The sequence below is a fragment of the Battus philenor genome, unplaced genomic scaffold, assembly GCF_028537555.1.
Source record: "Battus philenor isolate CCGP_79_NKW_IND1 unplaced genomic scaffold, ilBatPhil1.0.hap1 SCAF_7, whole genome shotgun sequence".
Taxonomy (NCBI): domain Eukaryota; kingdom Metazoa; phylum Arthropoda; class Insecta; order Lepidoptera; family Papilionidae; genus Battus; species Battus philenor.
Genome location: NW_027181737.1, coordinates 12,757,280 through 12,779,283, shown reverse-complemented (window position 1 = coordinate 12,779,283; position 22,004 = coordinate 12,757,280). Strand labels below are relative to the sequence as shown.

The following is a 22,004-nucleotide window of genomic DNA, read 5'->3' as shown; positions in this document are numbered from 1 at the left end:
TTATTATTATTTATTTATATATTTTTTTACAAATTTAGGACTCCATATCATCACGTTCCTTCCAGTCTCTATCAATGGCAATACAATCTTCATAGGTCCATTTGGGGAACATCCGCTTGTACAGATTTAACAACACAGTGTCTTGAGATTTTAATTGTTCATTGAATACACACTTCATGTGTCCATGAGTACCTGAGATGATTAATGATATTAAATCAATTGTAATGAAACAAAATACACACATTGTGTTTTAAGACCAGAATAAGAGATTTATGACCAGGATATACTAATATTTATAACAATGAAAATAAATTAAATTTACTAGCATACTAAGTCAAGATTAAATTTCTATTTACCAATTCAAATAGAAGTAGATTGGGTAAGTTTAGATAAATCATGGTCAGCTCTGATATAAATTTGTAAGTTTAAAAGAGAATATAAAAATTATCACATACCTAAGGGCTCCTTAATATGTCCTGTTCTTCCATACTTGGTCCTAAGCTTGCATGGTTTATAATAAAGCACATCATCTCTATTGAAGAACATGAATCTAATAACAGCAGACTTTCTGTTAACCTATAACAATTAATAAAGATTTTTTACATTTACTGTACATAACATTGATTTATTTATTAACATTTTTTTATATTTTTCTGATTAAATTGTTTTTAGTCAAAAACTAAAAAGCTTTAAGTTCAAAATAATGTCCTAAAATTAAGTCAAAATGTTTTTGTTTAAAATTAGATGATTGATTTTTTTTTTTCAATTTATTTACCTTAAATGGATGTCCCGAAAGAATAATTCTCTTTATGATGAGCCTGTCAGGATTGCAGGATAGTAGAACTCCAGATGCAATCAGTTGCAGTTTTGTATTCTTTTTCTCCTTCAAAAATATATAGATATTCAATAAAATATAAAATAAAAACCTTTGCAACACTGTTTTATATACAATCTATTACCTTAAAGCATAGTACTGAAGATGGACTGAACTGAATAGGTGCATAGAAAGTGGCCACACAGGTAGATGCTGGTTGAAAAAACCTTTCATACTGGAAGTAAAAAAAAATATTAGCAAATAGTTTATATATGTTTGCTTTCTATAACAGATAGAACAGACTGTTAATTTACAAACTTAAGTCAAATGTTGAATAGATATAAAAATTGTAAGAAATCACTAACCTTATGTTTATTCCCATTTGTGTGCTGACTAAAAACAGGATTGACTATGAATCTTCTGTATCCCACTTGAAAAATAAGTCGCTCCTTACTCTTAATGGGTTCATCACTTGCCCCTGTACGCTTCAGGACCACATTCATCACAGACATCTTATGTTCATGGGGCAGAAGACCAAACACCGCTAATGGAGCATTAGCATTAGAGGAGTGGAAGGCATTCCAAAGATCTTTACGTACACCTTTAACATGTATTGTGATGTAAAAACCATACTGAAACACAAATAAGTCCTTAATTATTGTGATAAACAAGATAGATATAAAACAATTAAAAAAATTCTCACCATATTGATAAGACTGTCTTCTAATTCCTTAAATACTCTCTTTCTAGTACGTTCATAATTCTCAAATTGAAAGATGCGAGCATAATCCTCTGGTAAATTTTCTTTGCAGTCCCAGGGAGAAGACCGGAAAGACTCTAATCCCCTGTACCTCATGAACCGTTCTCTAGCTGGAATATCTTGAGGTGTGTCCACTTCATCTGGAAACTGTTGTTCTTCCCTAGCAGCTGCTAATTTTTTTAACATATCATGCTCTTCTAGTGCATCTATTGTTCCATCATATTTATCATCAGTAGGTCCTACATCAGATTCAGTTACAGACTGGAAATCATTATCTTCTTCATTACCTTCTTGATCGGAGTTCTCATCTTCACAAGACATAAATTCTTCATTCTCGTCTTGATCACTATTATCATCATCACTAATGGCATTAGAGGCATTATCCTCTGGATCAGACTCAACAATCCAAGCAGATTGATAATCAGACCAGCCCTTAGGAACCTTTTTGATTGTCTTTTTGGTATCCATGTTAGCTTGTTTAATTTCTTCCTCAGTTGGCCAAGTTTGTTCTGCATCCATAGGGTCAGGAACATTTTCTGATATTAAACTTTCTTGTTTAGCTGGATCAGCAACCTGCAGTATTGTTGTAGTTGCTTCTGTTTCCATGGTTTCTGATTTGGAGTTTTGTCTGCCTATATTGAGAGGATGTGGGTCATCAAGACCTTCTATTTTTAACATTTGAAAATCACCCAAACCAGTTATGTGGATCAAACCATTAACATTTAAAGGCATTCCTCGCAAGTATCCACTTACTTTGAGAGTTCCTGAATCTCCTTCAGAATCTGGGACATACTCCACATCTTCAGCCAACATGTATGGTCTTTTCTCTCTATGATGAATTATTTTACGTTTTTGATTACCAATTCGTCGTAATACATTTAGGCCATCAGAACTTTTATCAAGCTGCAGTACCTTTTCTTCTGGTAACCACTTGGAAATAAGTTTTTGTACATTTTGTTTTTCAGTAGTACGTTTTTTTGGATTAACCCCTTCAATGTCCATCGCAACCACAATTGGTGTTGGTATTCCCTGTGCCATGGTCAGAGCAAGTGCTTTCTCTCCCCATTCATCTACAGGTTCATCTAGGGTGGAACTTACAAAAAGCACAGTATCAGCAACTTTCAATGCATCCAACAGGCTAAATTCATTGCCTATTTCTGGAGAAACAAATGAAAAGCGTTGCTTAAAATTTGGTAAGCTGAAAAGAAATAGAGAAAAAAAGTTTAAATGTATTTCAAGAATAAAATACACTCATATGAATTTAAAACTAAACATAATTATGAAATTATCCTTTCTATGTAATTATTCTATCATAATAGATATATTTAGATATATATACATATATAACAATTTTTTGCAGTAGTTCCAAAATAGGTATAATTCAGTCTCATAACTGATACTTAATCTGATACCACAAGCATTTTAAATAGCTTTCTGGTTGAAGAATTATTACAAAGTATGACATAAACTCTTAAGATATAGTATTAAAATACAAAATACTGTAGGGGGCAGCAACTCAGCATCAAAATTCACCAAATTCATCAGGTATATCTACAAAGGATCCCATAAAGCAACATCAAGCCAAAATAAGATGATAGGGCCGGTGAAACCCAGAAAATTATTTAAAAAATACATATCACATAATTTTATAATTATTGTAATTCAAGACACATAAAACTAAATTAGCTTTAATTAATGTTACTTCCATTATTGTGAATACAATTCTTTAAACCTATAAAAAATTTTCATTTTCATATTACTGAACACTTCTCCAAACAACAGTCAAAAATTTATACAGCAATGACCCAATTTTAGAAGAAATTGGCATTTTTTAAACATATGCTCAAAATTATTACTCAATACAACATTAACTAACTATTTAGAAAACAAACTATATCCAAAGTAGATTTTCAACAATAGGTTAACTCATAAATAATGATTTTACATACCTAATATGCAAGATTCCATTATCTGATTGACTTACATTAGCTGTTTCAGAACATGTTTTTAATATAACCAATGCAGATTGAACATCAAGTTGTGCATTGAGTGGAACAACACAAATTAGGAATGGTGGTGTACGAGTCCCGCCTATGGCACGTTTTTTAGCCAGAGCTTCTTCACGGTTTTGTTTACGTATTTGCATTGTTTGATGACGACGTTCATGTTTCTTCAACACATGATCCCTACGACGCGATAACAAGTTTTCCCGTATTTTACCTGTAAAAAAAAATTGCAGACACCATGATTAAATGACACAATCACAATACTGATTTTTAAAAGATAAACTCATTATGATAAACTAACATAAGGGACAGATTATATTTGATTTATAAGTAAAACAGAAATTCAAAATATTAGACTTGGTTATGGCGTTTGGAAGTACCTTTAACAGCAGAAGAAATACTTCGCTTTGATCGGTGACGTGATTTATGACACTTATTGCTCTGTTTTAAGTTACCGGGTCGGTGAGCTTGTTGCATTTTGCCGGTGTATTATACTTTTCTGTAAAATAACACTTTCTACTGGCTATTTACAAACACATGGCCAAGGCAGGAATTGCACTTGAACATGCTCTATTTGACATTGACACTGTCACTAACTATTTATAAAAATATGTAGATTGAAAATCTTAAACAATTTATAGACATTTAATTTTAATATATTAAAATCTTTTATATAATTTAACCATTAGCTGAAGACAATTAAATTTTAATTAAACACGTATATATGAAATTACTTATATGCAATAAATTATTGTACATAGATGTTTGAATTTCAAATTATTGATACAGCTCTTGATATAATGTACATAATATAAAAAGTATAAAAAAATTCGCTTTAGGGATAAATCAGTATATAATTGTTAAATTTATTTTTAAGTGAAAGCTCGATTAGTTTATTTTAGGGCAACGTCTTGGCACGCCAACATCACAGGTCACGTGACGTGACGTTGTGGACGTGTCATTTACGTACAGCTCGCTGGCGGCGTTGCGCAGGTTCACTTCAGTAAAAGTCGAGTTGGGGTCTTATTATTGAACAAAAGTTGAATGGTTTCATTCGAATTCACTGTTTAATATTTTAGTTAGGATAGTTAAAACACAGTAAAACAAAATGGGAAGTGAGTATCGTTGTTATATTGCTTTAAAAATAGTGATTTCCTTAAAGACACGTATTGCTTCTTTTTGTGAGATTGCAATATATTTCTGAATTGTATTAAATGTGTTAAAAGGTGTAATATAACACTGGGTTTCCTATCTTTGCAGTCAAGTTCCTTGAAGTAATAAAGCCGTTTTGCAGTATATTGCCAGAAATCGCAAAACCGGAGAGAAAGGTGAGTTGATCACAATTTGGCTAATTTACAATTTTCCTAATTTACGTGTTACTTTGGAAATCACTTAACGTTATAAATTTAATTATCCTTTAGTTATGAAATTGTACCACACCCGCTTTTCCAAATTTTTCATAAGTGAAAGTGATAGGTTATATCCTATAATTAGGATACATAACTGTATTCGTTCTTCACGTCATTTTATCTAGTGTTTTGAATTAAACTCCTTGTTTCAGATCCAATTTCGAGAAAAAGTATTATGGACAGCAATTACTTTATTTATATTTTTAGTATGCTGCCAGGTAAGCAACATTTTTTTTTACTAATATGCCCAGGTAAAATAACTATAAATGCACACAATATGTTACAATGCGTATGTAAAAATATGTATTCTATTAAGGTTTACAACATTTTGTTTGCCCTCATCGATTAAAGTTAAATGAAATACTTGTTACAATATGGAAAGAAATTTGTCAAGCGGTAATTTTCTCTTTTATCAGCACAGATCAGATATTCAGATGCATATTTCAATGGAGGAATATCCATTGCAGGACATAAACTGCCTCCATAGATTTCCATCTGGTCTAATCTAAAATTCTCTCTTTTCTTTACTAAGAAATAATGTTGATTACTACAGTGAAACATACACAAATTAAATATAGGATACTTATAATTCAAAAAGAGCTGATCCTAATGCTTAATCTCAATGGAGCGTCCATCTGAGTGATCCAAGAGTGCTATTCAATCTGTAAAAAGATTCCTGCAGAAGCCTCCAAGTGAAGTTACTGTTGAGAAGCTTTGATTTAGCACATTTAGCATGCATCTCAAATGCTTCTTAAATCTGGTAAAGCTGTGAGTGCCAATGGGCAAAGACCATTATCTATGCCCAAACAAATAAATCAATAAGCCAATACTTCTTAAATTACTTTGCATCCTGTCTGACCTCTCAGACCAACTCAATTACATATTGTATACCTATTTAAATAATTGTATTATATCATTACTACATAATGCAGTACATAATTGCACATCTGATTTAATGTTACAAGCTAAGATTTGTTTTGAAAGGCATTCTATTATGAAAAACAGAATAATTAAATCATGTTTCGTTTTATTATAATATTAATTATAACATAGTAGTTATTAAAGTTGGTAGAAGTCATAGATGCTTTCTTAAATTTATATAAATGACTATAGTAACTATATTTATAATACGGAAGACAGGTAAATTTATGCTTAATATTGAAAAAGCCTAGATCTCTGTTTATATAATACAAAAATCCCTATTTTTTCAGATTCCATTATTCGGTATAATGTCTTCAGACAGCGCAGATCCCTTCTACTGGATCCGTGTTATACTTGCTTCAAATAGAGGAACACTTATGGAACTTGGTATCTCACCGATTGTCACGTCAGGCCTGATCATGCAACTCTTAGCAGGAGCAAAGATTATAGAAGTGGGTGACACTCCGAAAGACAGAGCATTGTTCAATGGTGCACAAAAATGTAAGCATTTTTGTAAATATATGATATAGAAGTAATGTTTTATTACAAATCAGTGTTTAACTAGTATTTATAAAAATATAGGTTCTCAACACCAAGGTCTTAAAGTTTTATGTGGAGATCTCTCCTTCATTTTATAGATTATATCAAAAGTTACCAACTAATGAAAACTCAAACAACACAATCATTAGATCACAAAGACATGGCTTTAAAGATATTCATTTAGGACTTGTTGCAAATAACACAATAAAATCGTAATATTTTATATCAAAAACATTGAGGTGCAGAGAGTATATTTTTTGTCTAAATATTAATAAAAACATTTGTAGTATCAACAAACAGCCAAATTTTCAAACTTTTTAACTTGGCAACTTTCCCAAACACTATTTACAAACTTATAATTATAGTAAAATTGTCAAAATCCTTAACCATAATGACTTGTTTATTTCTAAATAACTGAGATTCTCGTTTGAAATATGAAATTGTTAAGATATAAAGGAATAACATTTAAGATAGACCTTTTACAAACAAGTTGTAGAATGTTTTTTTTACTTTAAAAATGTAATTTACTTTAAAAATTTGTATTTTGTGTAGATGAAAGTAATATCGTAGAATTTCTTTTATACCATTACAATACAGCATAGTTTTTAATTCCTCATCATGAAATAATATAAGTAAATAGCAATAGTGACATCTAATAACTATTAGTCAATAATCTTATTTTTAATGCACTAGATGTTTCAAAACAAATGTCAGAAGATGTAAATTTTTTAGTTTAAATACACTTAATGAGAGTGAAAGTGTGATCTATAAAGTTTAGATTTACAAGTTTTCATTACTTTTTTTACATCACTAAGTAATAATTTTTTTTTAAATAAAAATGTCGGATTTTTTATCTATCAATAATTCCTACAAGAATTACTAGTCATGAGCTATTCAAAGAAAATGATATGAATAAATTTTGACCTACTTTTGATAGACTTTCATTTTTTCTAATAGCACATTCACCAAGGCATTATCTCTTCATAAAAATATTTTTAATGGTATTTGTTTATAGTATTCGGTATGGTGATCACGGTGGGTCAGGCTATCGTGTATGTGATGACTGGCATGTACGGCGAGCCGAGCGAGATTGGCGCGGGCGTCTGTTTACTCATCATCATACAGTTGTTTGTGGCCGGACTCATTGTTTTGCTGCTTGATGAACTTTTACAGAAAGGTGAGTTTTTAGACCAATTTCCCAGCCTTAATTGTACATGTTCTTCGTTAACTTAATTTTGCAGAAGTAAATTTGGAAGGTGTTGACTTTTGAACATACTTTTTTTGATTATACCACTCCTTCATCCCACTTGAAAGGATTGGAACAGATAATATGAGATAAATATTTTAAAATTATTCTAGTAATTGTTTAACTATTTAAAAAAACAGGTTTAATACAAACTAATAAAAAAACACATCAAAATGGATGTTAAGTAAAAATCTGTCCAAATTCATAGGGTAAACGGGAACCAAAATCACAAATGTACATACATGTAAAGGCATTATTTCCTTATTATAGGTGAATATAGTGAATTTTTTACTAAGACAAATATGTACACACACACATATATATATACATATATAACTTTAAATTTATGTACACTAAGATATTAATATTTTTAAATATAACAACAATGTATGCTTCTGAATCATTTTATATTTGTGAGAATTATAATTTTTTTTTAATTATAGTTGTCACATATTTTCTTTTAAAATATGTTTTTTTTTCAGGTTACGGTCTCGGATCTGGTATATCTCTCTTCATTGCTACCAACATTTGTGAAACTATCGTATGGAAGGCCTTTTCACCTGCTACCGTTAACACTGGTATGAATGATAGCTTTATTTTATAATAGAAATAACTATCAATAATAAATCAAAATAAAAATCTTGATTAAAAACATTTTTAGGCTTCATTAAAATACTAAGAAATTAATGAAAATCTTTAGTGTTTATGAGTTCAAATGATCTCAAATTAATAACTAATACTCTATGATTTTACTTGAATATATTTATTTGAACATTGTTTATCTCTGCTAAACTGCTTTGGTAAAGCATAATTGTTCCTGAAATGAATATGGTTATTATATCAACTAAAGTTATAAAATTAGTAAGAAAATATGTTTTTCGTATGTAGGTCGCGGCACAGAGTTCGAAGGTGCCGTGATTGCTCTGTTCCATCTGCTGGCAACTCGTCCCGACAAAGTGCGCGCCCTGCGCGAGGCTTTCTACCGCCAGAACCTGCCCAACTTGATGAATCTACTGGCCACTGTTCTCGTCTTTGCTATTGTTATATACTTCCAGGTAAGTTGCTTCTTACATTCACATGCCACCAATTGATACACTCCTACTGCCGAAGCATATGTCTCCATCAAAAATGACCAGGCGCTGTCTGATTCAAGACTTCAACTGACCTTGACCATGTCGATCCACCAAATGGGGGATCTATTTGAACCACGTCTACAGACTCGTGGTCGCCATTCGAGAATACCTACGGCTTCAACATATGCTGTTTCTGAATAATCTCTTCAATATCTACATGCACAATAGTTTTCTGCGTATGTCCAGACTTATGACAATATGTCTGATTTTACTTGTAACAGAAGAGGAAACCAAAGAAAGCATTAATTCAAAAATTTTAATTTTCAAAGTATAGCATATAAAACTTTACTAGAATATATTATTTTAATATACGTTTTATTATTGTGGCATATGTTTATTTTGTGTTTATTGTAATAAAAACAGGAAAACTAATTGGGAGTGAAATTTTAATTGCATAGTAAATAATAAAAATAGAAAAGGTTACTTTAAAGTAAACTTTAGGTTAAACCTTCTTTCATAAAAATGTTTTAGATAGAGTCATCAGTAAATAAACACGTAATTTATTTTAAATTTTCTGGTTTAAAGTAAACTGTAAATTAAAACACATCTTTGATTTCTATAAATTGATTTAAAAACTACACAATCCACTCAAAGTATATATAAATGAAATGTTTCGTTTTATTTACTAACATTAAGAACTGTTTGAAAATCTTAGTGTCTTAAATATATTAAATGTATTCCAGGGCTTCAGAGTAGACCTACCAATCAAGTCGGCGCGGTACCGCGGACAATACTCTTCGTACCCCATCAAGCTTTTCTACACTTCCAACATCCCCATCATTCTGCAGTCTGCTCTGGTCTCCAATCTCTATGTCATTTCACAGGTAATATATTTTTCCAAATCGAAGGATTGGAAATAACATAAATTAAAAATATACTCATATTTGAAGTAAAAATTATTGATTTTATTCTCTATACACATTTTTGGTACCTAATATAAAAAATATTTTAAAGATCTAAAATGTTTCTTAATAAAACAGATATTAGCTAATTTTTTGCAACATCTACTTTGATATTGAAATCCTCTAAACCTTTCAAAAGTATTATTTTAATATCGTAGTTGTAAATAATATTTTAGTGTACCATAGTGAAAAGTCCTATAAAGCCGACAAAAAATTATACCATGCATGGCAGAGACTCCACACAAATAATTGTGCATTACATTTCTAAAAAATCTAGATATCAGTTTCCTGACTTGAACCAAATTGTTGAATGAAATGTCATATTACAGAAAGTTGTTGTATTTTTAGTTATATTATACAAATAGAATCTTTAAAGTGACTGCTTGTATATGTCTTCAGAAAATTTGATACAAGCTAGAATCAGGTTGAACTCCCCTACAAAGCAACCTTTAAAACTTTGAGAAGAACCCACAACAAACTCATATGGGTTTTATATTTCGGCTATGTACTGTCATAATATTTTCACTAAATTTTTTTCCAGAAAGTGGAATAAATTGTTAATTTTTTTGTACCTGATAATAGCATTGTTATGTAAATTAAGCATTCGTTTCACTATTACAGATGTTGGCAGTTAAATTTAGCGGTAACTTCCTGGTGAATCTTCTGGGCGTGTGGGCGGACGTAGGCGGCGGCGGCCCAGCTCGTGCCTACCCCGTTGGTGGGCTGTGCTATTATTTCAGTCCGCCCGAGTCGCTCGCACACATCGCCCACGACCCACTCCATGCTGTACTCTACATCATCTTCATGCTTGGCTCCTGTGCATTCTTCTCAAAGACATGGATTGATGTTTCCGGCTCATCAGCTAAAGACGTAAGTGTTTATAAAAATTACCTTAGTCTATATAAATTATGTATCAGTCAATTGACATTGTCCTTAGGCCAAGAGACATACATAATTACTAAAAGATTAAATTAAAGTCAAAAACTTACACTAAAAAAGTATATAATGAAATGAACAATTATTTTTAATAAAAATATGATTTAATGTTGCATTAAAAAAGTATGCCATCAAGTGCTTACTGTGAACTTGACTTTCCAATAAGTTTGTTTGGTTACTTAGCATTCTGAGCACTAGCATGTTTTTTTTTCAAGCAGTATGCATGTTAAGTCATGACATTAATGGCATTATAATTTTGTTGAAAAATAAAAAAAATTATTTGTATAAGAAGCCTGATAAAACATAAATTGACTTCTACCAGGTGGCGAAACAATTAAAAGAACAGCAAATGGTAATGCGCGGTCACAGAGACAACTCAATGATCCATGAACTCAACCGGTACATCCCTACCGCCGCCGCCTTTGGTGGGCTTTGTATCGGAGCTCTCTCGGTGTTGGCCGACTTCCTCGGGGCCATTGGCTCGGGCACGGGAATCCTTCTCGCAGTCACCATCATCTACCAGTACTTCGAGATCTTTGTTAAGGAACAGGCGGAGATGGGCGGCATGAGCACACTCCTCTTCTAAGACAATTAAATTTTAAAATAAAAATATTCCAAATAAAGTTGCAGAGACGCTGAGAAGTTGAGATGAATACAAACAGTATCCTTTACAAATTTGTTTTAGACTGGATACATACACCTTGCATTTTTGGTTCACAATCCGTTTGACTTGCGCATCTCGCCACTTTATCTGTAATATCAATATGGCGGCCTCGTCGGTGGGAACGCTGAGAGGGCGATGTTTTTTTTTTATTTGTGTAGTTAATGCGAGCGTCGCAGTGTTCCCTTCGGCGTTCAGCGAGCGTGACGCGTGTGTGGGTTATGTGCTATTTATATGAGAAGAACTTTATATAATAAAATAATTTACGAGAAGTACAGACTTTGTTTTTATAGAAACCCGATTGATATGGAGGCTCAGGACGGGAATATAGATCACAGGAACACCAAGAGTTGATTAACAATAAGTAATTATACAAAAGTACTATATAATACATACCGCGAAATTTTTAAATTATTAAAGCTCATAAATCTAGCTATTTAGCCATCTAAGCACAACCATTTCATAAAACCAATATTTTAAGTTGCTCTTAATTATAAATCGCCGTGTGTAATTTTGTACACGTGAATGTATGAATAGACATCACGAAAATTACAAATAGAATTTCAAACTGAAAATTGTGCAAGCATTGTATTTATTAAATTGTTATGCCAAGCGTATTAATGTCCTACATATATTATGCTTGTACAACAAAATAAATCAGTCGATACAGAAAGGTATATTCAGTTGCGAAATCCGCAAATATTTTTGTGAAACAATAAATTTTTTTGTTGTGAATTATTATTTTAGATATACTCTGTTTTGTACCAATCTTAGATGTGATAGAAATAACGCGGTTTTGCGCGATACATCACGCATTGTTAATTAAACTTGATTTAAACTTAAATGTCTTTTATTTAACTAATTATGTTTTAAAGGTATTTATAATTTCATGTGAATATTTAATTAAATCCTTTATTTTTTTAAAAATCAATAGCTTCATGTATATATTGAATATTTAGAGCAAAATATTTCAATACTATGGTAATATCCTGAATAGTCGGTATGCCTGAAAACTTGTCAAGGTAATTTAAATAGGGAACATATATTAATAACACAATTGTTGCATTGCCTTTCCAAGCTTAATGTTCATTTTTAATGAATAAGAACGTCAAAAAAAAAGTTAATTGTTGATATTATAACTTTATTCTCCTCACTATACATGCTAGTACGACAAAACAATTTTGAATATTGCTCGTTTCTCCCTTCAGATTGTTTTGATTGATTGTTTTAGTAGTTACAACAAAAATGTTTCGCGACTAATGGTAACGTAGGTTTCGACAAAAACAACATGCATATCGTACTATAGTCAGCCAAAATATTTTTTTTACATATCCCTAAAAAATAATAACAGAATATTAATTACAAAGTTATATGAGCCAAATTGGTAAGAGATCTAACAATACATATTGCGCCAAAAGACCAGAAATAAGACATAAATGGCACAACACTTACACATTAATTTTATAACATCAATAGGCACTTTTTGCACATTCGTTACTTTATTGCTAAGCATTTTAAAATTATTTGGGTCAAATTAACATCAAGCAAATTCTGTCATTTGGTCCCTTACCAACATGGATATAAATGAATAATGCAAATGAAGTTTAATTTTAACTATTTTAGGAAGACATTAGTGTCTTAAAAAACTATGGAACCCATTACAAACATATAACTAAAATTTTAAGACAATTTAAATTTACCAATAATGTTATAAGAGAAAAATGTTAGGAGTTAAATAATAGGGGCCAAAAAGTATTAAAACAAGATCTTATACAATTCATTTTCATACATTCATAAAAATAGTAATACCTTTTTACATTAATGATTTATATCATCAAAGTAAACCAACATTAGTAAGTCATCTATTTTCAAGTCTAGATAATTTAATATATGATACTTTCCATGCCTATACACTTTACAATTAATGAACAGCTGGAACTCAAGTTTATTACAATACAGACAATGTGACGGTTTTTTTTGCAAACAATCATGTTTATTTTGTAGTTGCAGCATATATTTAAATTTTTGAGTTGAACTTTATGCTTTTTTAAAAATTTTAATTCATATAAATATATATACATTGTACGCAGGAATGTTTTAAGCTATTGATATTGACAACTATACCTATGTTTTATATTCCATTTCATAGAATAGCAAAGAATAGACATTTGAGGCAAACTTCTAGGATATTATTGTTTTCAATCAATTTCATAAGGTTTATTTTATAGATATTTTAATATATACTCCAATAAGTTATGAAACAATGAAAGGTGTTTTTTTTAATAAATTCCTATGTTCAAACCAGTATATAAAGGATTCTAGTCAATTAAAAACGACAGGTGTTACCAATTAACCAAAATAATGAAATTCTAAACAAATTATGTAAAGTAAGGAAAACATTTATTTTTTTAAATAACATTTTCGAAAAAGAAAAGGAAAAACAAGAAAAGTAACTAATAATAACAGTGCCAATTAAATGCTAATAATAAACACATTGCAATTGATTGATGTGGGACTCCATTTTATTTCAAATACAGGCAAAATTTTTTATTGCATCTGTCAATATAAATAGTGTGTATTAAAAAAGTAAACTCGAAGGCTTCAATAACCATTGAAAAATATTTATCTATTAACAATGTCATGAAAAATATTCAAAGTTTACGGGTCAAAAAACGACTGAATTGATAAAATATAATCTAAAAAATAACAACAAAATTAATTTTCGGTCTATACCAGCAACCGACGTCAGTGTATATGCAATTATTTTAAACTAATAACTAAGGATTTTGCTAATATTTTTTTATTTGTACATGCAAATAGTAGAACCACTTAGTTAATAATTCTATATCCAAACTTAACACAAGCTATGGTGATTTAGAACATTCACGAATAGCGTTAGCGAAGGTTCCGTCGTCACATGCGCTCGCCATGTTGAATTTTTGAAACACCAATACAAATAATTATAGAACAATGTAAAACTAATGCCAAACTATCAAAATCATGAAAAACAAGCATACCAATTGCATACGGGTAAGTTTAATTTTGTTTAAACCCTTGTCAAATGTTAATTTTAATAATGTTTTGCATGTATTTTTTTTATCCATATAGAATATTGCACAAGCAGCGTGTTTATTCAAGAATAGAATTAAGGTGAGTTTAAACTTGTTCAATGTTTATTATATATTTTTGTTGCTGTGTACAGAGGATATGTCTTTGGTACGGAAAATGAAAAAAATTCAATTATTTGATAGCATAACACGATATATGAAGCAATTGATTTTATTAATTTTAAGTTTGTAAATAGAATGTTAGTTTAGTAAAACAAGATGGCGGCGCATTGAGAATGACAATATGTTAACTAAGGTCTAAGCAACGGTCTCTATCTCTTCTTGCATCGGCGTCGCCGGGTCCGGCGAACCAATGCCTTTTTGCGGTGAACTGGTGTACGGTAAGGTTTTCAATTTCCGCGCCTCCCGCCTTTGTTTCTTCTGTTGCATTACGAGCCTCAGCTGTTCCAATTTACACTTAGTCTTTGAATTTTCCATAGCTAGCATTTTAGCAGTGTCACATTTTTTGCACATTTCGCCTGATATTGATTTACCCGCACACAGAGGACACAAATTTGGATCCAGGCGAATGCACTGACAGTCTTTGATTTGACAGGAGCAGGTTTTCGCGGTGACTACCGAAGTAGACGGCGCGTGACCGTCGCACTGGCCGAAGGAGCATGAAGGTTGACTGCAAGTACATTTGTTAGTCTCGTCAGCAAGGCCTAACGAGCAGATGTGTTTTGAATCCTTCTGTAATTTATATAAAAACAAAATTTATTCTACTTTTAGAGTAATGGCAGGAGATTATTGAACTATTGTGATAGCAATGTATGTAATATAAATGTATGTAAATATTCAGTATGTTTTAAGGTAATAATGAATAGTTGACAAAAAAAATTATTAAAGTGTAATAGTTAAAATGATTGTTTCAAAATGTTTGTAAATAGAATCTTAAAGTCACATAACCAAAGATCAATAGTTTCCCTGTAGATATGCAGGGTAATTATCAAATGTTTACAACTATCTGTCCCTACAGACTTTGTACTGCCAGAAGTTTTTGGTCTGTTGCATTCCAATAGAAACACATTAATTGATGTAACATATTTGAGAGTGTTCACTTTATAAAGTTTGATTGGAAATAGATAATAAGTAAAAGATTTAAAAGGATGTATGTATAGCATGTCAGCTGATAGACACCCATTACAAGGCATAGGGATTCCCCCAAAGATCACCACGATGGCTGGTCCTGCACTGCCTGCATCCAGCGACTTCCTGTAATCTTGTCTAGGTCGTAGTCTTAATTATGTGGAAGCTACCCACGCCGGATCTACTGACTCATGGTCGCTACTCGAAAATCTTTCAACCCCAACGGCCATTGGCTGTAATGTATAGCTATATATTACACAAGTCAACATTAAACAAGTCTCCCTTTAGTGTAATGATACAAGGTAGAGAAATGGACTCAGTGGTGATTGAGTCTGTTTCTTGATATGATGCATACTTTTTCGATTTTTAGTCCTAAAACATTTTCATGTCCTGAATTATATTTACAATAATTTCATTTACATTTTATAAGCAGTGTGGATGGTGGTATAATTCAGAGAAATTATTATTAATTAAAGCATATTATTTTAAAACACAATCCTTAACCACTAAAAGCTGCCACTGCCTATTGCCTGCGTATAGATACACATATTTATGCAATTTAGCAAGAAAATATTTCCATCAATGACATTTGTATGTATTGCACGGAAGGTAAAATTTACATAACAGTGAATATGTTAATAGATATTCTAACTCTATAAAGGTTATGTGTTGAGATCACTTTAAAATCCAAGTTTTGTTATCAGTCACATTGATGTAATAATGTACTGTAATCTATAGCTATATTTGAAGGGTAAAGAAAATTAATACATTTTATACCTGTGTTAAAGTCGATATAGGTGGTGATGCACATAATAAGTCGTTCAGTATGTGGATAATAGTTGATATATCTCTCTTCGGTCGGCCATATCTGAAATGCAAATGTACATTAAATTTACTGACCTATATAAAAACATTTTTTAAGTTAATGACATTTAATATACATACATTCTATAGTCTAAAGACTGATTTGTAAAAGAATGCAGCATTTATTTAGTATATTAAAAAATTGACAAATTATTTGTTGAAAAAAATAAAACAATATTTAAATGCAAGCAAATTTTTTCAGAAGCAAATGAAACAATGTTAATACAAAAAAGATACTAAAGTCTAGATCTCATGGTTTCCATGGAGGTGGTATTGCACCCTAATGGACATAGATTCAAATTCAAATTGTAGACATTTTAAAACACTTATCTTCATAAATAAACATTTCATGTAACTATTTAAACTATTCATCTTATTATTATAGTGTAAAAGAACATTAAAACTTTTGTCGGAATTTTTATTCCTTATACAAGGGGGTAGTCCATTGAATGTTAAGACTATTTATTATACCATAATTTACATAACTTTATGTGATAAAATACATATAAACCCTAGATCGAGTATGTTTAAAATACCAAGACGAAAGAGGGGTTGAAACTATTACATAAATAAGTAACTGTAAATAATTTATAAGGAAATACTATACATATTTGAACTTTGAACCTTATAATGAGAAGTTGATAGGCACAACATTGTATACTTAAACAAATTATTCAAAAATATAAAAAATCTTTGTTAGACTCCAGGACATTCCATTTTGTCAATTACTAGTCATGTTTATACATGTATTTCACACAATTTATAATATGAGATATACTAGTTATGTCTCTCTACATTTCGCTTCAGTCTCAGTTTAAATTTTATAATACACTCCAATGTAATGTTTCTTAATTATATTGTAATAAACCAAAAAAAATTCATTGAATGAAAAATTGTAAAAAATCCTGTAATAATGTAAAGGATTTTTAAGTGATAATAATATTTGGGAATGAATTACCCTACTACTTTAAGATTATTGTAAGTGACCACAAAAATGCCCCTAGGTTTTTTGTGGTCACTTTTACACTATACAGATGTGTTTGGTGTAGGTTCTTCTCTGATCAGGATGTGTTTGAAACCCAAAGTTGAAGGATATCTTATAGAGTAGTTCAATCTGAGACTAGTCTACCAAATTGGGCTCTTAGCATTCTTACAAAGACATAAAGGGTCACTATAAATGATCCTGAGGATAATAGCATGTAATGTAAATGAATATTTAGAACAATAAGCAAATTGTTGTGACCAACAAGGGGAAAAGTTTTGTCAAGTATAAAATTCAACAGATTCATTGAAATGTGATATTTATATTGAGTGACAACTTTAATATATAGGCAGTGTTATGTATTAAAGTTTAATCATTTTATTTAAATATTTAGCATTAAACAGGAATAAAAGAAGTAGAAAACTACTATAATTATCTTTACCAAAGAGGATATATATAGTTTTAGTATGAACTACATTCATGTTATTGCTTTATACAAGACATGCAAATCAGTATTTGTTTTATTTGTATCAAATTAATTGAATAGTATGTTCAATAATTATATTTATGGAGTCCTTCATAAACATAATGACTGGACGTAAAGTGTCTGATTCTGTTCTGATATCTGAATCTGATTTACATTAACAACATATAAATCAGTATGACATAAAATAAACTTTTCTAATGTTAATCAACTTCATTAAACCACTGCATCAAATCAAAAGATTGGGGTTTGAAAAAACTGCAATAGATGAATAAACAACTAATACATCCAAAGCTTGATGTCAAAAAAATCTTATCAAAATTTTTTTTGATGAGTTCATGGTTATGTAGTGTCAGATTAAAAATGTAATATGATGAATTAAAAACAGAAAATAGTCTCACCTATCCTGCAATGCTGGGTTCAGTGTTCCCGAAAAGGTCCCTGAATATATTCCTTTGCCATGATGCTTCATGGACTCTATCACAGCTCCTGGACCAATCTTCGAGCGCATTGATTCTTCAGCCATTCTGAGATCCAGTTTATTTGTCAACACCTCTTTCGACAACCTTTTCAATTTTTGTGTTAGATTTTTTGAGGCTTCGATGAGTGCTTTTGTATCAACTGGTGGGATAGGGGAGGCTCTTTGTGGTTTCTTCGGTGCCTCAGGAGCTTTAAAAGGCACTGATTTAGATGTTGATGCTACAGCACTATCATCAGCTATCACAGTATCTAATGGTACAGATTTCTTGACACTTGCTACATAAGGTTCCGTTCTAGAGGTAGATGGTTGTGGTTGTGTATCTTGCCGCATCTGCATTCTTTTTTTATGCTTATTTACCACAGATTGCATAAATGCCTTTTGTTTATTTTGGCCAATTGGATGCTTAAATTTTGAAGTTTTATGAAGGAGATACTGAAATCGTTTATTTTTTAAAGGTTCATTTAAACTTTGAAATGAAGGCAATGCCCCATTAGAGGACTCTTGACTGCCATGACTTGTTGTGGCTAGATTTGATATCTCCCTGTCCATCATGGATTCATCTTGATTCTGAAACAGACCTTTGTCTATTGCACTGTTAAATAAGTTTTCCATTGGGTACTCATCTATTGTACTTTCAGCTAGAAAAGAACTTTGGTCAGTAAAATTATCACTATCATCACTGAGAGAACTTTCCGGGGTATGGGATGTTGCAGATGTGTAAGTTTTGTCACACATGCCACTTGTTGATGGAACCACATCATTGGGAAGTTTATTATTTGTTAATAATTCTATTAAACTACTTTTAACTGAATTTGAAATGTTCACTTCTCTGTTTTCAGAGACAGAAGCATCCAAGGGACTAGATACTAAGTTAGACAGTGATTTTATTGGGGACTGTTCATTTTCTAGTGAACTACTTGTCAGATCTGATATGGAACAACTTGATGTGTCTAATTCGTCTAAGTTTACCTCAGATTTGGTACCATATTTTTCTTCAGCCATAGTTCGATATAAATCAAAGGCATTTTGGAGAATTTCTAAATCTTTTTTATGTAGGATGGATGGAGGGGATTCAATTTTAATTTTATCACAGTCTAAAGATAACTCATCACCCTTTGAAGTTTTCAGAGAGGTACTTTGTTGATTGGATGGTTCCATGTGCTCATATTTTGTACTTGATGAACTGGAAGCCTTAGCAGGTGTAGATGTCCTTAAAGATCGTGTTGCACTCGAAGATCCAGAGTTTAAAGTGGACAACTGCAGCTGAATAAGCATCATGTGATCGCCAAGTCTCATTGTTAAATTTAATGGTGATTTGCCACTTAAAAAATCATTGACTTGTGTATCATTAAGTGATTCTAATGCCTGCATTACTGAATTTTCAGGTCTGTGACTCTGTAAATTATCAAAATTTTAAAAATGATTTCACTAACGTAATCATAATAATGTTTCGATTGTTTTAAAGCTGTCAATAATGGATCAGTATCAGATTGTATTGCAAAACACGCGATTATCATGATGAAGCGAAAGTTTCGAAATATTATTACGTGCTTACCAGGAGCCCTGTCTCGACGCTAGGCAGCAAAATCACCCGCGATCCGTCTAGCAAGCCATTTTCCTCCAGCGTGCCGTCTCTCAGTTGTCTACGAATACCAAAGCACTTATCAGTACAGAAAGGACGCGGATGCGTCATCAAATCGACGCAACTTATTTCCGTGATACCCTCCGTTTAACAATAGAAGTTTGGCGTCTGACGCCACACTTACCTTTCGCGATGCAGTAGACATATTCGATCTTTTGACACCTTAAGTTTTTTGGAAACCAGCTTTTTTAGGTGTTCTACGGTATTTTTACCGTTCATGCTGACAGAGAAATTACCACCAGTTGTAGTCTGTATATTCAGCGTTATATCCGTAGAATGGGGCGAGCCACACCCGTACACTTCTGTTCCAGTCGCACGTTCCATATTTTGCACATGTATTACACTAGAATTTTCGTATATTAATTTAACAGCGACACACAACTTATCTAAGATTACACAGCTATTTTATTACAGGATAGAAATAACAGGGTCACACGCTAGACCCCCAGATTTGATGTGGCCGTCGGTGTGACCAATCTCTATCGCCGATGTCCCGTTATTTTTTTTTATTTAACAGCTGATGCGGAGCGATGCTTTCTATGCGCTGCTGTTACAGTCGCAATCTTTGTATTTGAGTTTATTTCTTATTCATGTGAAGTATTTACATGAATGTTTTTACGTAGAACGTTTAATGAGCCGTAATATTAATTCAATAGTGCAGAAACTTCATAAAATAAACATTGTTAAAATTTATATTTGCATACCCTAGTTACCTTTCTACGTATAACGGATTGCATACGTCATTCAGTGTTTACGTCATATGACGCTAAAAATGCGATAGGAGTGGGAAATTTAAAATTATAATGTTTTGTTATGTAGGTTGACACACCGAGACACTTATTTATATTTGCGCAATAGAGTATATTTTCTATAACCGAAGTGATTTTTTATTATAAAGATAAATGTCAACTCTAACAAGTTCTTTAATATTTAATAAAACGCCCTTCCATAAGAATATATAGAATATATAGCCCGATATAGTTAGCAATTTTGTATATTAGTGTTTCGTAGTAAGAAAAGGTGTTGCACTTTTATGAACCTACCTTGGCTTGCTGGGAAAATCTTGCATTACTTACCTGCAGACACCACCAATAAACATCGAATAAAATTTTTAATAAAACATCTATTATCACTGGTGACTTAATATTGTATATTTTCCAATCAAAATATTTGGTAAATTTAACGTGTAGTTAACCGCTTACATAACGGAAAAATATTGTCTGTGCTATAATTTATTTGCGTCATCTAATGGAGATTAGCTATTCTAACTTGTAATGCTTAAATCTATTGTAGTTATTTACTTCGTAGAAAGTAAACCATACTAAAACTGAACCAACCAGTTATTTCGATAACATCTCTGGCATATAAAATAACTTTAAATGTCTAAAAATACCTATCAGTGTCAGATCTCTACATTTTCCCCTCCTATCTTGATATAATAGTTTTATTTTACCAAAGATGTGTGAAAATTTCTCAGTTTCATAGTTAGCGCAAAATTATTATTAATTTTTTTTATTCATTAATAATACATATTTTTTTAAATACTTCAAAATACATATTCATGTTTCTTTTCCAAAATAACCACATTAATAATAATTTAATTTTTCATGCTTACTACTACAAAAATATAATAAATGAGACCTATTTTTGATTGAAAAATATGTTTGAAAAATAGTTACTTGTGCCTAAAAACCGAAATAAAGGGTTCTTTATAACCAAACTGGCTAACATATTTTTTCGTGACAGGTCAGTTTTAGTTTTATTTACAGTTTTTAAAGGTTATAGTTTGTTAGGACGCCGGTCAGCTTATGTTTTTATATTTAATAACTGAGCTCATGAGTCCCATCTGAAATCCTACCACAGGTCATTTATATTTCAGCAGATTGGGAGAACAGCAGGCTCTTAGAACGAATACGCTCCATGAATTGATCAGGCGCAAGGGCCCTCGGTAGGGGTCTTGGCTTTTAGCTTGTACTCTAAGCTTTAGGATTTTGATTCAAAGGTATCTGAAAACGCGGCACCTTGGA

General features: G+C 31.4%; 3 protein-coding genes across 4 annotated transcripts; 1 reads left to right on the top strand and 2 right to left on the bottom strand.

The window, feature by feature from the left end:
• Tsr1 (Tsr1 ribosome assembly factor) lies at positions 1 to 4,153 on the bottom strand. The gene is made up of 8 exons (XM_068774219.1): positions 3,961 to 4,153; positions 3,524 to 3,794; positions 1,518 to 2,772; positions 1,180 to 1,446; positions 960 to 1,049; positions 776 to 883; positions 456 to 576; positions 1 to 192 (listed from the first exon to the last, which is right to left on the bottom strand). The coding sequence occupies exons 1-8, from the start codon at positions 4,055 to 4,057 to the stop codon at positions 35 to 37; spliced, it is 2,367 nt and encodes a 788-aa protein (XP_068630320.1). The 5' UTR covers positions 4,058 to 4,153; the 3' UTR covers positions 1 to 34.
• A 391-nt stretch (positions 4,154 to 4,544) lies between these two features.
• On the top strand, positions 4,545 to 11,603 carry Sec61alpha (SEC61 translocon subunit alpha). Its single transcript, XM_068774326.1, has 10 exons — positions 4,545 to 4,695; positions 4,841 to 4,908; positions 5,142 to 5,207; positions 6,201 to 6,411; positions 7,466 to 7,627; positions 8,179 to 8,274; positions 8,585 to 8,751; positions 9,513 to 9,653; positions 10,353 to 10,601; positions 10,990 to 11,603. Exons 1-10 carry the CDS (start codon positions 4,689 to 4,691, stop codon positions 11,251 to 11,253), a joined length of 1,431 nt encoding a protein of 476 aa, XP_068630427.1. The 5' UTR covers positions 4,545 to 4,688; the 3' UTR covers positions 11,254 to 11,603.
• An 859-nt stretch (positions 11,604 to 12,462) lies between these two features.
• On the bottom strand, positions 12,463 to 20,448 carry stx (stuxnet). Of its 2 annotated transcripts, none has more exons than XM_068774285.1 (5): positions 20,102 to 20,448; positions 19,891 to 19,978; positions 18,256 to 19,730; positions 16,302 to 16,392; positions 12,463 to 15,128 (listed from the first exon to the last, which is right to left on the bottom strand). In XM_068774285.1, the coding sequence occupies exons 1-5, from the start codon at positions 20,299 to 20,301 to the stop codon at positions 14,694 to 14,696; spliced, it is 2,289 nt and encodes a 762-aa protein (XP_068630386.1). In that variant the 5' UTR covers positions 20,302 to 20,448; the 3' UTR covers positions 12,463 to 14,693. The 2 variants fall into 2 exon arrangements, with proteins under 2 accessions (XP_068630386.1, XP_068630387.1); XM_068774286.1 differs by lacking the exon at positions 12,463 to 15,128 and adding an exon at positions 15,137 to 15,757.
• Positions 20,449 to 22,004: the final 1,556 nt, after the last annotated feature.

What these genes read in the sequence shown, in the direction of transcription:
- Tsr1 (XM_068774219.1), bottom strand. Translation starts at nt 4,057, where the DNA reads ATGCAACAAGCTCACCGACCCGGTAACTTAAAACAGAGCAATAAGTGT. An exon ending in AAGACAGTCTTATCAATATG is followed by an intron (nt 1,447 to 1,517) that starts GTGAGAATTTTT and finishes TTTGTGTTTCAG; the next exon opens with TATGGTTTTTACATCACAAT. An exon ending in CAAATGGGAATAAACATAAG is followed by an intron (nt 1,050 to 1,179) that starts GTTAGTGATTTC and finishes TTTTACTTCCAG; the next exon opens with TATGAAAGGTTTTTTCAACC.
- Sec61alpha (XM_068774326.1), top strand. An exon ending in ACCTGCTACCGTTAACACTG is followed by an intron (nt 8,275 to 8,584) that starts GTATGAATGATA and finishes TTTCGTATGTAG; the next exon opens with GTCGCGGCACAGAGTTCGAA. An exon ending in ATCTCTATGTCATTTCACAG is followed by an intron (nt 9,654 to 10,352) that starts GTAATATATTTT and finishes TCACTATTACAG; the next exon opens with ATGTTGGCAGTTAAATTTAG.
- stx (XM_068774285.1), bottom strand. Translation starts at nt 20,301, where the DNA reads ATGGAACGTGCGACTGGAACAGAAGTGTACGGGTGTGGCTCGCCCCAT. An exon ending in TGTCTACTGCATCGCGAAAG is followed by an intron (nt 19,979 to 20,101) that starts GTAAGTGTGGCG and finishes TGGTATTCGTAG; the next exon opens with ACAACTGAGAGACGGCACGC. An exon ending in GCGTCGAGACAGGGCTCCTG is followed by an intron (nt 19,731 to 19,890) that starts GTAAGCACGTAA and finishes GATAATTTACAG; the next exon opens with AGTCACAGACCTGAAAATTC.